The sequence below is a fragment of the Syngnathoides biaculeatus genome, chromosome 13 (genome assembly GCF_019802595.1).
Source record: "Syngnathoides biaculeatus isolate LvHL_M chromosome 13, ASM1980259v1, whole genome shotgun sequence".
Classification (NCBI taxonomy): Eukaryota; Metazoa; Chordata; class Actinopteri; order Syngnathiformes; family Syngnathidae; genus Syngnathoides; species Syngnathoides biaculeatus.
In genome coordinates, this window is record NC_084652.1 from 19,304,527 (window position 1) to 19,321,891 (window position 17,365).

The 17,365-nt window shown below is 39.3% G+C and overlaps 2 protein-coding genes across 3 annotated transcripts; one reads left to right on the forward strand and one right to left on the reverse strand.

Moving 5' to 3' along the window:
* The first annotated feature begins 783 nt into the window (after positions 1–783).
* On the forward strand, positions 784–4,503 carry LOC133511430 (coxsackievirus and adenovirus receptor homolog). 2 transcript variants are annotated; one of them, XM_061840344.1, is made up of 3 exons: positions 784–930; positions 3,056–3,234; positions 3,397–4,503. In XM_061840344.1, exons 2-3 carry the CDS (start codon positions 3,214–3,216, stop codon positions 4,279–4,281), a joined length of 906 nt encoding a protein of 301 aa, XP_061696328.1. In that variant the 5' UTR covers positions 784–930; positions 3,056–3,213; the 3' UTR covers positions 4,282–4,503. The 2 variants fall into 2 exon arrangements, with proteins under 2 accessions (XP_061696328.1, XP_061696329.1); XM_061840345.1 differs by having other exon boundaries at positions 866–930; positions 2,972–3,234.
* Positions 4,504–5,528: 1,025 nt separating this feature from the next.
* prmt5 (protein arginine methyltransferase 5) lies at positions 5,529–15,897 on the reverse strand. Its single transcript, XM_061839413.1, has 16 exons — positions 15,759–15,897; positions 15,440–15,558; positions 12,637–12,722; positions 12,362–12,496; positions 12,149–12,264; positions 11,994–12,043; positions 11,728–11,891; positions 11,292–11,453; positions 10,628–10,705; positions 10,464–10,522; positions 7,209–7,331; positions 6,914–7,089; positions 6,450–6,653; positions 6,246–6,356; positions 6,101–6,165; positions 5,529–6,018 (listed from the first exon to the last, which is right to left on the reverse strand). The coding sequence occupies exons 1-16, from the start codon at positions 15,854–15,856 to the stop codon at positions 5,866–5,868; spliced, it is 1,899 nt and encodes a 632-aa protein (XP_061695397.1). The 5' UTR covers positions 15,857–15,897; the 3' UTR covers positions 5,529–5,865.
* Between the last annotated feature and the right edge of the window lie 1,468 nt (positions 15,898–17,365).

Genomic DNA, 17,365 nt, shown 5'->3' on the forward strand with positions numbered 1-17,365 from the left:
AATACTTTTTTCCCTGGGGGGTCAGAATGGTTTGGATTTTTTGTGTTATGTGTGCCTGAATGAATTGGATTGTCATTTGAAAGCTGCATTATGTACTTCCTTGGGTTATTCCTGAATGATATTAAAATTGGTTTGATGATTTTAAACCTTTGTGTGTGATGGATGGGGGGGGAGAAATGATTTTGATTATTTATTTGATATTTGATGATTATTTGCAAATACCTTTTCATGGCACTGTATGTTATGACAATGCACTTGTCTCAGTTTGACCTGGAAAATGAGATGTCGTGAGTGAAAGGCATTAAAAAAAATCTGAAAACTGTCTTTTTAAACATCTCATTGTCAATTAATAAGACATGACTAAGAATAATAAGGAATAAACCAATTGGCATCTTTTCTCTCAAAGAGTTTAGGTTGCACTAAACTTACTTTCTGGACACCTGCACAACACTCTCTGGTTAACTGATTTTTTTTGTGCTCTGTTGTCATTTATCAACAGTTCTCAGCTTGTTGTCAATTAATAAGAAATGAGTAAGAATATTAAATAATAATGAATAAACCAATGGGCATTTTTTCTCTCAAAGAGTTTAGGTTGATTTACACCGATTTCTGGACACCTGCACAACACTCTCTCTGATTAACTGATTTTTTTTCTTTTCTGCTTTGTTGTCATTTATCAACAGCTCTCTATACTGTAGTTAACCTGATCAATGTGAGATGAGACATACTTGTCTTTACTCTCTGTTGCTTCGTTCTCATAACTGACAGAAAAACGTCATCATCCTTTGCTGCCTTTGCTGCCTTTGCTGCCGTGAGCGCCTCCCGCCTATAAAACTGCTGCTGGCACTTCATTGTGCACATAAATGCCAAGAACACTGCGTCGATCGACTTGGAGTGCAACTTCTTTCCTTGTTCGAAAAAGATTAATTGGTAAGGAATCTTGAAATTGTGTTGCGATTATTATGTCCACGTTAGCTTAAATAATGCGAACTTTGACTAAAAAACAGCCGCTGATTGTTTCTTCTTACTTTATTGAAAAAAAGTTAGCTGTGGTAACTTGTAACTTTACCTCAAATTTCTTCTGTAAGACTAGAAAGCACTTGATTTTCTGCAAATAAAACAGCAATAAACTCAATTAAATATAATTGGATTGATTTAAGAAACTTGTGCTTTATTGTAACTCGACATGCATACCTGCCCTTCCAACAAGGCAACAATTACAAACTGATTCATGTTTTAGTAGGACTGCTCAACACTGTGGTGGAATTGAAAGAATCTGCACTGGATTCATGTAAATCTGAAAGACAAATAGGATAATTTGCTGAAAATGAGCAAAAGCAGGCAGAAATAATAACAAAAAAAAAAAAACATTTTACTGTTCATTCTCACTCCTTCTTCTTTTCCTCTCGGCTTTTTGAGTCAGGGGTCGCCACAGTGTGTCATCTTAGATGAACTCATATAAGAGGCTGTATATTACAGTTGATCTTGACAGGCCTTACTATCCTTCACTAATTTTGTATTTAATACATTTTGTAACAATATATATTACAAAAGACAGTAGTCAGCATACTTACCTTAAATGTCTGAGGAAACATCCTAAAAGTTCAACATTTCTTTACATGAAATCAGAGCTGGCTGGTTAACAAAGTCAGTGGAATATATCAGTCATTAAAATATTTTTTCAAAGTGTTTTTCAACACCCTGTCTCAGTGCAACTATGAAATCAATGAGAAACCAGTCAGATATAAAAATAATATTTATTTTAACTTCGTAATGAATTTGGTAGTATACAAAGATGATCTCAGATTCAATTAAACTTGGAGCACGTAATTACCCAGGTATTAAATATGAAATATACACAACTACCCCTAATACATGATGTTTTTCAAGACAGTTAATGTTTCTCTCGATGTCGAAAGTGCCTGAGTGTTATTAGCCCAACAATACAGGACAGTAGCTAAAGCTAACTATTTATGCGACCACAATTACGAGTCAGCGAATGCTGTTTTTTAAAGTTACTGAAGACACACTCGTAACCGTATGAAGTCAGCGTACACAAACCGCTGTTGAAATTACAAAAGATTATCAGAACCAAAAGACATTTGTTCACTTAGCATCCTTCCATTCCATTAGCATAAGATTCGGCTCAAGTTTCATCGATGACCGATATGCTGCTTTGTTTACTGCTTAAAGTACTCCGGTCACTTAGTGCAGCGCAGTGAATTGAAAAATAATCTAAAGAAACATACATGTTCGTTCTAAAATCATAGAATCAGATGGAGATTATGGTTATAATTTACCAACGTAACGAACAGCAGAGGGTAACGCAGCACTGCCACGGATGAGACATTCAAAAGCCAATTCATAAAGTTGGCTGTCCCGCCTTCTTCAACAAGGAACGTGAAGTTGGCTGAACTAACGCCTGTAATATGAAATCGTAACCCAAAAACAAAAGTTTTAATGAATCATGAATCATGAAGTGTTTTAAAGAAAGCAAGTGGCTTGTTTTGCTGCTAACTCAATTTTACCATTTAGATTACATTAATTTATTTTTTAAAAGTCCGAGCAACTGTGGATACTGATTTCGGCCAAAAAATGTGAATTCGTTTTTTTTTACAGTGTGATGGATGTGGGGGGAAAAAAGAAACCAGTCGGGGTCAAATACCTTTTCATGGCACTGTATATTTTGACAATGCACTTGTCTCAGTTTGACCTGGAAAATGAGATGGGTTGAGTGAAGGGCAATAAAAAAAAATACCTGAAAACGGTCTTTTTAAACATCTCATTGTCAATTAATAAGACATTAGTAAGAATAATAAGGAATTAACCAATTGCATTTTTTTCCTCAAAGAGTTAAGGTTGCACTTGAACATTTTGTAATGATTGACACCGATTTCTGGACACCTGCACAACACAATCTCTGATTAACTGATTTTTTTTTCTTTTCTGCTTTGTTGTCATTTATCAACAGCTCTCTATACTGTAGTTAACCTGATCAATGTGAGATGAGACATACTTGTCTTTACTCTCTGTTGCTTGTTCTCATGACTGACAGAAAAACGTCATCATCCTTTGCTGCCTTTGCTGCCTTGAGCGCCTCCCGCCTATAAACTACTGCTGGCACTTCATTGTGCATGTAAATGCCAAGAACACTGCGTTGATCGATTTGCAGTGCAACTTCTTTCCTTCCTCCATTATAGTGACTGTATTGACATGTTCGAAAAAGATAAACAGGTAAGGAATCTCGAAATTCTTGTATTGTGTGTAACAAGTTTCCACGTTAGCTTAAATGATGCGAATTTTGACGAAAACACAGCCGCTGATAGTTAACAGTTGTACTGTACTTGTTAACTTGAATAATGTACTTAAGTTGATGACGTGTTTGTATTCTGGCAGTGTGCACCAGCCAAGACAATGACGGGCTGCTTCCTTTGGCTTTGTGCCCTCCTGGGAGTGCTGTGCTGCACTATTCCAGCGAGCGCTCTCATTATCATCATGACCAAGACCCACTACCATGCCAACAGGGGTTCGAATGTCAGGCTGTTCTGCCGGTACACGACGGCCCTGAAATTCACCGATCCCATTGAGATCACGTGGAGTATTGTGCCTGCGAACGGACATAAGCAACCCATCCTTCGGTATACCAACGGGCAGGTGAATGCCGATCTGTACAAACCTCTGGAGGGGAGAGTCCAGTTTACGTCACACGATCCCGAAGACGGAGACGCTTCCATCGTCATAACAGATGTTCGACAATCGGACTCAGCGGTTTACCATTGCTTTGTGAAGATGTTTCCTGGACAAGACAAACTGGAAATGGACTTGACTGTCATGGACGCACCCAGTCGGCCTCAGTGTGCTGCGGACAAGCACTTCGCGGATGGACATGGCATGACGCTTAAATGCCAATCCTCGCACGGTACCCAACCTTTGAAGTACACTTGGTCCAAGATAAGCGGAAACTATTTCTTGCCTGCTAATGCCGTTTTGGACGCCGCGGAAGGCACCTTGCGTGTGGAAAACATCTCGAAAAAGGACTGTGGAATCTATCGCTGCACGGTTACCAGCATGGTGGACTCCCAACACTGTGAACTTGTCCTCAAGTGTCCGCTGTCCCGAGAAAGCTTCGTCAACAGTCCGCAGACGCAGACAAGCACCAACCCTGTCGCTCTCATCGCAGGCGTTGTCAGCGCCGTTGTGCTCGTTAGTGTCGCCATTGGTGTCGCCGTTTATTACTACCGAAAAACGAAACCTGTGGAATCCGGCGAAGTTTATGTATAATCAATGTTATTTTGTGTGACAACGCAGAGATGTGATGATTGCATTTCTCTTCTCTCAAATGTTGATATATGTTATTGTTGAATATTCTGTTTACTTTTTTCATGGCAGAATTTTCGTCAGTTTTAGTTTTCAATATGTTCAACTTAATTTCCAACTGTATATGTCAGCTTTTTAAGGCTTGATACACTTGTAAATGTTTTAATAAAAGCCAGAAAACTCAAAGCCTGTACTTGTTTTAATCAAGAAAATGGCCAAATATAACTATTTTCACATTTACAAAAAAAAAAAAAAACGGAATTAGCATTCAGATTAAATTCTACAAACAAACAACAACAAAATTGCTGCCTACTTATTTGTTCCTGATAAACTCCAGGAAGATGAAGATGGATAATTTGGAAATTGTAACCCAGCATGTCATCAAAGACAGTTAAGAATGCTGATGCAGCAACTAAACATCAAAGCAGGAAATTATTTTGGATTACAGTGGCTCTCATTCTTCAACTCGTGTAATTTACAACAACACAGATCATCACACTATTCAGATATCAAGTGCAGTCCTAATAAATTGTACAGACGTCTCAAAACAATCAGATTTAGTATTGACACACATTTTATTAATGTATTTCCACCTTAACATGAACTTGACGCAATTCAGGAGGAAATATATACTTAGCCCATGCGAAACATTTTTAGCTTTTTGCAATTGCACAAAGCGACCAGAAACAATGCAGTAAAAATGACTTTTTCTCTTTTCATTTTGGATGGGCTAAAACTGGCATGATTTACAGAGTCCGGATGACGTGAGGAGGCACGCAACCCATCTCCCTGTATATACTGTAATTGAAAAGTTGTACGTTTTGTTTTGCCCCCATCTTGTCGCGTTACTAGGTAAAGTTTTAACCTTTTTAAGGTGACCGTGAATTAATGGCCAGTCATCCATCCATTTTCCAAGCAGCTTATCCTCACATGGGTCACAGGGGTGGTGGTCAATTTTAGGGTATTTTCTTTCATGTAAATACAATAAAATTACATAATTAGAGTGGTTGATTTGTACGAGTATTGAGACTGAGCAAGACCAAACCACGAAAATACACCTTTGCTGGTCACTGCACAATTTAACAGCTACAAGAGGGGGGCATAATTTGTGGGAACATTTAAACAAGTACTTTACTAGTTATTGATGCAGGAGTCATAAAAAAACTGGGAAAAATGTAAGCAGGTCATTTGAAAAAAAGAAGACAAGAATAGAACATTATAGTGACTTTATTGACATGATTTAAAGATACAAAACGGGGGGAACATTGCAAGTATTCTCAGTGCCACTGCTGTCCTATATTCAGTTGAGTAGACAGGTGTTTCATCCATAGTTTTCGGGAATGTCTTCAATAAGGCATACTTTGTGCTGTATTTCATGTTTGTATGTAGTGCTTGGTAGCTGTACAAAAAATACTTGATACTTTTTTTTATTCCACACTGTGTTCGGATAACCTGACTAGTAGAGAGAAATAGGCAAGGAAGCACAGACCATTGCCACAACTATGATTTAAAAGAGAAGTAGCAACGTGTGGACAATATACGGCACGTTTACAAGCCGATTGTGTAGGAGCGTCCCGCAGGGTTGTGAATGGCAGAACACGCAGGCTCCGTCACAGCCCATTCGTACCACACTTTCTTCCCGTTGTTGCAGCGCCAGAATCGGACTGTGACATCATCATTGCGCATAATGGAGATGGGTTGCTGTTTGAGGAAAAGCAAGGATTTATTTTTGTTGGTAATGTCTATGCATTTATTACTCCAATAATAATATAATCTAACTTACTTTGAGGGGGAAGAGAATGGGGAACCACGAAAACATTCCAGGTGAATGCGTGTCAGGCTTTATACCTATTAAGCACACGGCATATAATATTTCATGGTATTGCTCCACCAGAACACGGAAATGTCACTTTTGAAAGCATACTTACTGAGTATTACATCTTTGTAGAGTGTGGTCTCAAAGTACCCAGCAAAGCCATGAAGTACAGAGTTACAACCCACTGAGAATTTGAGGCACTGATAACGATTATTGTTCATATCTAGATGGGAGAGTAAAGAAGGTCACTGCCTAAAAAATGAATTACTGTACCTTACTTGAATTGGTGCAAAACAGGTTGTTTGTGTTTGTCCACCTTTCGTGGGGTGTGTGAAGGTGAAGCATGGTTTGGGCTCAGCCAATTGGTGGAAGTTATGGAGGCGTACTACATATGGCATTTCAAAATGGCACTCAGGATCCTTGTCGCGTTCCCGGCAGCCTCGGACTTCGTTGTAGAGCTTGGAAGAGGATAGCGGTGCTAGGAAGGAGGTGTAGGAACATGGGATACTCACACCATCATCTGACATTAGGTGGGAGGAGAAAAAAAAAAAAAAGACGGAATGAAATTGGGAAGAGCATGCAGAGCAACAAATATTTTGTTTTTTCTGAATGAATAGCTCTTAGCAAAGTAACTCTGAAAATTGAAGATTGTTATAAAGATTCTGAAAGAACATTTGAGTTGAATCTCAAAGTGCATGCGTTCCTTAGGTTGTGCTAGGTGAGTGTGTACTGCATTAAACTGGGCAAGTCAAGAGAAAACAAATGACTGGAAGTCAGCACCTTTGAGAAAGTGCTGCGCTCCATCCAAGCACTCTGGCGAAAGCTCATTATCACCAAATGATCCAAGGAGTTCACTGACAATAATGTCAGCCTTCTCAGGCGAGGTCCAATCTCGCATGTCAGATAACACCACTGTCACCTGATCTCCCCACTCCTCAAAGCGCCAATTTTCTAACCTGTGGAAAGTAAGAGCATATTCATATAAGGAGGTTTATAGGTCAGCATGAGATTAATTCAGTGTGATTGAAAGCACAGCAAAGTTGGGCATGAGCATGTCCTAGTACAGCCCACTCACGTGATGACAGCATTGGGATTTTTTTCAATCGCGTACACTTTCAGCTTCCGGTCTGCTTGTTTGGCAGCACGCAGAGACGCATTGACCAGGGGACCCCTGCCTGCCCCCAACACCATCAACACTCTGGGGAAAGGAGTAGCGACAAACTTACAGCTAAATAAAAAATGAAAATTATAGAGAAACCCTGTTATATGCATGGTAAGGTATTAAGCGAGAGATGAAAGTGGATTTTTGTGAAAGTTCCTGAAAATACAAATTTAAAAAAAAAAAAAAAAAAAAAAAAAAAAAAAGAATTGGGCAGAAGTTTCCCAAGTGCCAAGCATAGATTTTTTTGCCCCCCATTCTCCAATCACTTGATAGGACAAAATCACATTTGTCATTAAAATATGCTTAAAATGTGCCAGCTTATCTCAAGACAAATGAATTAAGTGAACTACTCAGTAAAAAGAAATTGTCCTTTTCCCCCACATTATACATATTATAGTACAGATATAGAATATACACGAAATATATCCTAGAATTTGTACACCCTACAGCAAAACATGTTAAAGAAGTTGATCTATAGTAATTACTATTAACGTTTAAGTCTCAAACTTATGTCGTGTTGTACTGATACCCTCAATCACATTTCTCACCATCTTAGATATAATCGAGTAATACTAATAGTATAATGAATTGCCTTTAATATTTTGATACACACAGTCACTCACATATGAAAAATGTACAGGTGTGGTTAGCCATGCACGCAGGTAAAATTGCGTGTGTGATAAGGGATGGCCTGAAAATAATTTACTGGATTAATATAACAAACTCTAAAAATAAAATAAATACATAACTAAAATATAAAACAAAAAGTCAAAATCAGACATGATCATTTCAAATTTTATCTGATATTAGTAGAACATGATAAATCTGTGTTCAACATTTTTCATCAGTAAAAATTCTTGATCTGACAAACTTTATCCAAAGAAAAGTTAAATGCACTGGTCTGTCAAGGAATAAACACGAACAGTCTATACTCGCAATGTTTTGAAAATGCTGAAAGTTTAGTTCAACATAATGGGCATTCGTAGGAACAAACTAGTGATACATAGGAACAAACATTCCTGTCAGCAATCGTGACGTATTGTTGGGGGAGAGGGGATACGCAACACAGGACTGCCTGAAATAGGAGGCCGGCTTCCGAGAACGAGCCTTTACGTGCATGCGGTTGAGGTATTGGCCACACCTGAATCAAGCAATGAGGTGGATGACAGTCTAATGTTGTTGGGGTTTTTCTTAATGCCGTCAGACTGCCTCGCGATCGACGCAAAGAGCACCCCTGCCTGGTGTAACTGACTTTCCTTTGACATGGCTCATGATGTTGATGACTTTCGACATCAATGCGCTCGCATTACGTGAAGCAGTCCTGAACATGCGCTTTCGTACATGTTCAGTACGGTTAACTTGCATTTCCTGTTTCCGGGTGAATACCGGTTGTTTTGAAGCTGGGTCGTTTAGTTAACAACGTTTATGACAAACACGTAAATTAATGTCACGATCACACAAAATAAGCGACGTCTTGAGAGAATGCGAGGGGAGGGGCGTCACTAGTGTTAGTGCCTCAACATGGCTACGCTCGTGAAAGCAAAACCACGAACTCAAACGCATATTCGTTCAATGTTGTCAACTAATATTCGGATTAATTTTTAGGCAATTTTCCGAAGCAATTTTCATGTAAATTAAAAAATCTGGAATTCCGGGAAAATCCGGACGACTTTCAACACTGTTAAGCCCAACCCCAAAATAAATGCATACAAATAAATTGATCCTTACCTAAAAGCAATAATTGCCCATATTAATAGTTAAAACACTAACAGACAAACTATGATCCCATAATATTTGAGTAACATTTCAAGCAAACGTCTTCAAACATTGTACCTTTAGGGATGCAATAACACCTAACCACGCAGATAGACAATAAAGAGTACCTATATCTAACAGTCAACAATTCTGATAACTCCAGCTGTGCACTCCAGTGTAATATAATGAAAATTTGAATGTAAACAATGCAACAGTGTTGTATGGATTGTGCAGACAGTTCCTTAACTCATGGGAAACTTGGCTGCTTTGTATGCTGCTGGGTCTGAGTGATGTTTAAAGGGGAAATCCAGTGCTTGCATTAACAGTGTATCCAATAGAGCATGTAATATGTACCCTATTTTGACAATGTGATGTTAAATCCTCTCTCATTTAATTGTGTTTTGAGAAGATTTTTAATCGACAATTACGAATTTTCAGGGGCGCTGCCATTTTCGCGAGTCACATGATCTACATGGGCGTATGTGACGTGTACCGTGCCGTTCCAAACGCTGGATTACATAGGACACCATTATGCCCAGCACTGATTTCTCTGATTTATCCTCCTCTGATGAAAAAATAGCAGCATTTGTTGATCGGGAAGACGGAAGAATACTTCCATACAGATTTGAACCCGAGTCTGACTACTTGGAGGCCTACGCATGGGACATAAGTGCGTAAACAAAGGCCCCCGGACCTCTGGACCAGCAGCCAAGGAGGGTTCTCTGGACGGGAATGACACGGAGTCTGACAAGCCTCCGTCACCACCGAAGCCTTTAGCCTAGCTTCGGCGTCAGGGGCTAACATCCTCTGCCGCCTGGAAGCCCGACTCGCGGCCCGCTCCCTGGAAGATCGCTCGTCAGACTCCGCGTCATTCCCGTCCGAAGAACATGTCGCGGCAGCCGGCCCGGAGTTCTGAGGGGCCTCTGTTTACACACTTATGTCGCACGTAGTCAGACTCCCCATCATTCAGATTTTCACCTTACAAATAATCGCAAAAAGGTGAGTTTTTCCACCGATAAAGGTGAATATGCAAGCCGTAACTTTGGCGTTTTAATCATTAAAGTTAAGACCCATTTTGTTTTAACACAGTCACAATATTAGCTAATTTTACAGTTGTATGGGTATTACGAGTATAAAAATGTTACTTATACTTAAAGTTTTGTTTGACAGCTATAATTGGACTGGAATGGAATTTAGTTAGACAGCTCTCCAGTCAAGAGAACTTCAATCAAATCAAAATCATAAGCCTTTATTGTCATGATGGAAGTAGATGACACGCTCTGGCGACCCCTCACGGGACAAGCCGAAAGAAAAAGAAGAAGATATGAACTTCGAGGTTCCACTGTAATACTCGTTCTACTGAACAAAGCACTTGACTTGAATAAAGTACTTGACATTATTGATGCTACTTACTGAACATTGGTGTCTTTCTGTTCCTCTGGGACTCGATCGAGAAGGCATTTATACACAGCCTGTAGACAAGTCTTAAAGTTACATAAAGTTCCACTTTGAGGTTATACTTAAATAAAAATGCCCAATGCAGTTTTAATGCCATCACTTCGCAATGTGGGGCTTACCTGTTGGTACTGTGAATATTTAATTGGATCCTTCTCAAAGACTTCATATGTCTGGGACTCCAGGTTATCCATGAGAGGCTAAATGAAAGAGAAAAATAAAGGACCATAAGCAAAAGTTTGCACAAGACATTTAAAAATAAAACTATTGTTTTATGTCACATCAGCTTTTTGGGTAAAAACAGGTCTCCCAGTGGGCATTTTGGAAATTCCAGCATTTACATTCCAGAATGAACAGAGGGGCATCTTATAAACTAGGATGTACACATTTATGAATGATGGAATACAGGTCTGTGGTCCGGTGTGGCGTTTTGAATAATTATCTAAATAATTTTCCAGTAGAATTTAGTAGCTGTAACTTGCGGATGGCAGCAAAAAAAACTACTCCATTAATTCAAATTCTCAAGTTGAATATACAGTGTGTGTTTGGATAAAACTGGCAGGACCAGCATTTGGGATGCGAACGTGGTGCCAACACCATATGAGATGAGAAAGGTTTTAAAAACAATGTCATCTGTATTAAGAATTTTTTTAAAAACGCAGAGAAAAGTAAATTATTTTTTTAGTACATTATGTACGTCAACATAACGTGTCCTAAAATTATGATATGTGGATATAAAGATGGCCAAAAACAGTATTTTAGAATGAGTAGGAAATATTTCTGTGCCTGAAGCGGAGACTGTAGATAGTCTTCATAACCCTTAGCAAAGAGCTCATAGGAATTGGGTGCTGGCCGGTTCTGACTGAGGTATTCCAGGTATTGCAGGTATGAACGAAAGTCCTTCTCGGTGTGGCGACTTGTACCTGTAAAGATGAATTGTGCCTCCAACTGTGGGGGGGGAAAAAAAAAAAAAAAAAAAAAAAAAAAAAAAAAAAACATATTATACACATACACACACACACATATATATATATATATATATATATATATATATAATTTTTTTTTTTTTTTAATCAACACTCCACTTGAGAAGCCTAATAAATATAATAAAACTTTGTTGTGCTCCGGGATACTACATTTCAAAACTGAATCTTCATCTTGTGTTTATACAGCCGCCCTGTTGAAAAAAAATTCCTATATTTATGAAATAACTTTTCCCTACCTTGAAAAGTCGGACAATTATTCGCTGGTGCGCTTTAGACAAAACAGGAAAGCCCTTCTTATTGGTTAGGAAGATGCTGGTGGGTAGTATAGCTGCTTTGATTGGTTCCCCAAGCCACTTATCAATTACAGTTTCTGATGGCATGTCCGCTCCAATCTCAATGGCTTCATAGAGACAAAACGGGACGTGTAGATTACAAGTTTATTTTTCCATCTGAACATACTAAAATGGCTCAAAGTAATAGAATTATTGCATGATGTTCTTACCAAGACAGACTCTCTTGTTGTAGTCACAAAGTGTCCTCAATGAGTGCCACCTAAGTGTGAAGGAAAGACGATTTTATCACGAGCCAACAATAAAGTTAATGATAAATTTAAATAGAAAACATCATTTCGATGAAATGTAGTGGCTTTAAACAAACCAGATCCAGGTCTTTTCATCTACGGTGGTATCATCGTTAACATATGTGACCGGCTCATTCTCAATCAGGTCTTCTCTCATATCTTCAGGCGCAATCAGTGGGACTCGAAGCCAGAACTAAATCACAGAAAGCGGACAGCCGGGTTTAAATGATCCATGTAGTAAATCTTGATTCTTTCATTTCTGTCATTGTACAAGCAGTCTACTGTCTTACATTTGTTGTGTGGTGCCCAGACTGAATGTGGTTAAGCAGCACACGTGCAAGATTGGCTTTATGAGGGCCATTCAAAGTGATCATGAAGACAGGCAGACCCAAGTAGGCTGAGAAATGCAATTCCTGTGCCAGAGCCTGGAGAAAACAACAAAACAATGATGGAGATACACGTAGTTGGGAAAGAAGAGGTAAAGACACAGAAAGGGACACGAAGGAAGACAAATGAAAGGACTGTTTGCAGCATCAACATCTTGTGCCAGTTCGTCCTAACTCACAGCTTCAGAGCTTCTGCGTACTATCTCAATTTCGGAATCTGTGTCAATCCATGGCGAATGCTTCCCAACGATAAGAGTGTTCCAATCTAAAAACAAACAAAAAAAAAAAAACAGATACACAATAATCAAACAACAAGTGGTTTCCAGCTTGAATGGCTTGCTTTCATTTATGATACGAGTGTGAAACATCTTCATTGAGGGACATATATCAATGGTTGCCCTCAGGGAGCTGCTTACACCTGCAAAACTACTTGAATATAAAGTGCAATTGCTCAGGGTGTAATGGTAAGCCAAAATTGGTAATGATATCTACCTTGGTTTGGTTCACATTAGATGCAGTGATGAAATAAAACTCAAAACAAACTGAATTCATTGTGACAACAGGAATAGATTCAATATTTAAACTGAAATACCAGCAGCGTAAATAATGGCTTTTGCAGGAAATTGCGACATCGCTAGTTTGCTGTCTTCAGAGGAAATGACCAAGGTATAACTTAACACTTTGAATAGTATGAATTATGCTATAAAAACGTTGATAATTGGATCTGTTACTGCTATTCCTCCACCTGAAGGAGTGGAGCTATTTAATGGTGTACTATGTGCAATATAAAGCTCGGTTGTACCATCTTGAATTGTTTGCCACCACTGTGTCTTGCAATGGGAAACAAGAACGTTGAGCTGTCTGATCAGGGCAAGTACCCCCTAAAGGACTGAAAAGTGACATCTGAAAAGCTAGGTTGTGTCTGTCACATAAAAGATTTGTACATTTAAGCAAAGAGCTCTAGACAGAAAAACCATGCACTTTTAAAATACAACAGAAGGCTCTGACAGTACGTTTCACTTAAAGGCTGCTGGAGGTTGGCTTTGTGCTGTGTCAGCATTTTAATTTTATTTAAATATGGCTAGCCATGACATCAGCTAGCCAGAAGTTGAGCCGCAATATGTTTGTTTACAGACCAGATGTTAAGGCCTCTTTATACTTTTGCATGCGGCGACCGCACTGACATCTCTGCGGCTCGCCCACACGTAGCTTGCCTTTATACTCTAGCGCAGGGGTCGGGAACCTATGGCTCGCGAGCCATACCTGGCACTTTTGGTGGTTGCATAAGGCTCGCGGAGCCCTCATAACAACATACTGTACATGTGATTTCTGTCATGCAGAGAAGGTTTGTCCTAGTGGAGTTGCTGTAGTTTGGTGTGGGAGGCAACGCAAATGACGTAGAGACAGATTGGCCTAGTGGGTTGCCGTAGCTTTTGCGTGGTAGTCTATGTCCAGAGGTGGAGAAGGGTCTAAAGCTGATCATGTCGGAACAACTAATTATGGAAACACTTTTGACAAAGGTCGCTCAAAGAAAAAAAATATGAGGAGTACCGAAGTTTTCAACAAGGATGGTCAGTGTTTGTAGAGAGTTTGGGTTTGCTGTGTGTTTAAATTCACAGATGAGGAGTATGCCAAAGCATTCATACTTGACGTTGCCAATAAACATTTTGCCAACTTCACATAAAGACAAGATAATCAAACCAATAAAAGACATACCTTTGTCGGCAAGAACCGTTCACCATCGTACCAGGATGATGGCAAATCAAATTGAATTACGTTCACAATTAACGGATGGAAGTCTCAACGCCTTTGTGAAGCTTAACCTGACGACGTATGAAAGACTATAAAGCCATCAGCAAAACAGTGCAGCACTAACTCTCACATTAATGGTAAAAAGTACTTTTGTCATCATTGGTGAGCAACAGTGTAACAATGTTATTTAAAATAATTCAGACTTATTGTAGTCTAAAAGTGTTGGTCTTACATAAATCCACAAATACACCAGTACTTAGTATTTAAAATACTCTATGGCTCTCTTGAAATTAAATTTTTAAATATTTGGCCTTCATGGCTCTCTCAGTCGAAAAGGTTCCCGACCCCTGCTCCAGTGCAACCCATGCGTGTAGTTTTGAAAATATGTTACAGTTCTTCCCCAAGTCAGAGGTGTTCTTACGGCTGGTACTGGCAAGGATGACAGTTTATGAAGTTTCCTCAAAATATTTGGTCATTTCAGGTGCCCGTTTTTACCTTCCATTCTGTAACAAGGAATGAAGTAAGAACAATGGCAACCGTAGAAGAGTGTCTGTTTGAACAAATGGACCTAAATTACCAGATTATGCGTTTAATCATCCTGCAAAATCAATCAAGGAAGCAGTGGCGTAGGTGCTATGTGCAGCTGGGAGGCACGGTGAGTACGTCATTACAACATGTGACTAAAACCGTCCAATCATGAGGGATAAGCGCTGGGGCTCTTGCCGCAGAGCAACTTCTTTCTTTTTCTTTTTGTAAATGTATACACAGCAGGTTATGTACAAGCTACGCAGAGATGCTGTGCTGGTCAACGCATAGATCACAATGCAATGCCGGTGTTGTCGACCAGGTGAGTATAAAGTGGCCTTTAGGCTTGAGTATTAGGCATTGTAGGCAGTTACACTTCTTCCCCTTACCAAATATGTTCTGTGTGGGAATCACAACAATTGGAAATAATCATATTACATAGTTGGCCATGCTTTTGGATATAATCATTTGAATGGCTAGTTTAGAAAACGGAAAAAATGGCAAGCTTTTGCAGACCATGTAAATGATATGGGTGGCCAACTCTAGTCCACAGGCTTTGAATTGGACACCAGTGAATTTCCTGTATAACGTAGCCTACACGATTGAAGTCTTGATTGTAGCTTGCAAAGTAATAATTAAAATGGCTTTTCTACATTAGATTTAATGACCAAACCGTGGCTAACTTGCACGAGCATGCGTTCTAACCTCTTCCACACAGCAGCAGGTCAGACCTGGTCTGGGCACCGGGTCGAGATTTTGCAGGTTCCAACTCAAACTCCCTCCTGAACCTTGGGTGGAACAGGGGCATGCACACGAAGTCAAACCTGTGTAGCAGAAACAAACCCATCATTTCTCAATAGCTTTACCTACACACTATACGCTTTCATCAACGTCAAGCAACACCGGGATGGGGCACGTGCTGTTAATTCGCCGGCTAGCTTAGCAAGCATCCATCGTTGACAAGAAGTATTCGTTACATTTCCGCGTCACCTCCAGTTTCAACAGTATGCAAGACTCTTCTTACCCGAGTTTGGCGACCGCTGTTAATGTCTCGGCTACTTCTGGCACACAATTCAAATCTCTTCCGCAGGACATCCTGCTCCCCGTGCTGACGGACGCCATGACTTGGCATGCAGAGTACGGTTATGTCTTGGACCACCTCGTTGGACCCGGTGTGGAGAAAATCGACGCCATTTTGGATCGACGCGCGACGTGATACGCTAGTCAGTCGAGGAAAGGAGGAGTCAAAATGGCTTCGAACGTATGGCAGTTTCACATATTGTGCATCAGAGGGGCATAAATTTCTTTCATTCTCAAATTTGTACTTGGTCAGAATGGACAAAATAACTCAGATACGTGTGTTTAAAAAACACTTTACAAAAAGTAAGCAAGACTAAAACCAGCGGAAGCACAAAAGTAAAAATAAATGTAATTTTGAGCTTTGAGATGACACGCTGTGGCGTCCCCTAACGGGACAAACCGAAAGGAAAAGAAGAAGCTAGAACTTTTGTACTTTTTGATAACTTGACATAACGTGGAACAGCTTGCTTCTCTGAATCTGTTGCGCCATTGATGTTAATGCTCCAGGTTCTTCCACGCTGCCCTATTTTTAGGCCTAAATAAATCTCCAAGATCAAGTGGTCAGTCAGTATCTCCACCTCTGCTGAGTTTACCTCTCTCAATTTACGTCATGTTCACGTCGTGTCACCATCCATGAAAGATGAAAAAAGTAACAAGCCCATTTTGACAAAGTAGATAGTCTTTAGAATACTGTATATGTTTTTAAATGCTGGGAGTAAAAGTAAAAAGTCATCAGAAAATTTGCTACTAATATAAATCTGAAAAATCTAACTTCGTACCGAGTCAACATTTTTGCACTTAATCACGTTCATAGAGTTTTCAGTTCCTGCATTCAAGTTTTAACAAAAGCACAATAACATGGAGTAATGTGTTATTGGGCTGTATTCAAAACGCATGATGCAAATGAAACATTATTAGTTGTTAATATTCCCTTTTCCCCACAATGCATTATCACCATCTTTTGTTTTTACCCAACCCTCAGACTATATTTTACAAGTACCCATCTTAGTATGTGACTGTCGTACTTTCAAATTAGCAGACAAAAAGCGATAAAAACAAATTTGAAAAGGTTTGCAGAAACAGGCTTCGCTCTATATCACTTTCACTTCAAGCCAGATCGAATTACTTGTGTCAGCAAAAAAAAAAAAAAAAAAGGTGATCTTGTATGACCATTTTCTGCAAGCTGTTATATTTGGAAGTGCTATAAAAGAGCTGGGACTAAGTTTGTTGGTTGAGTTGCAAAAAGACGGAGTAAGATTGCTTGACCTAGATAACAGATGACAACATCTTGAAAAAAATACTCTGGGATTTGTTAATTTATGAATGTTTCCAATTTTACTGGATGCAATTAAATCTTTGAATGAGGATTTTTTTTTTCTGCCTCTTTTTTGAACAAGGAACACGTCTATTTCTACTTTGCTTATGGCTTTGGAAGATACATTTGTAGCTTCAAGGACACCACTCTACATCACAATTTTTTTTTCTGTAACTTTGAGACTAAAACTAGATCTTCGGAATGGACCAGCTGTTACGACCTTGGTTGAAGACTCA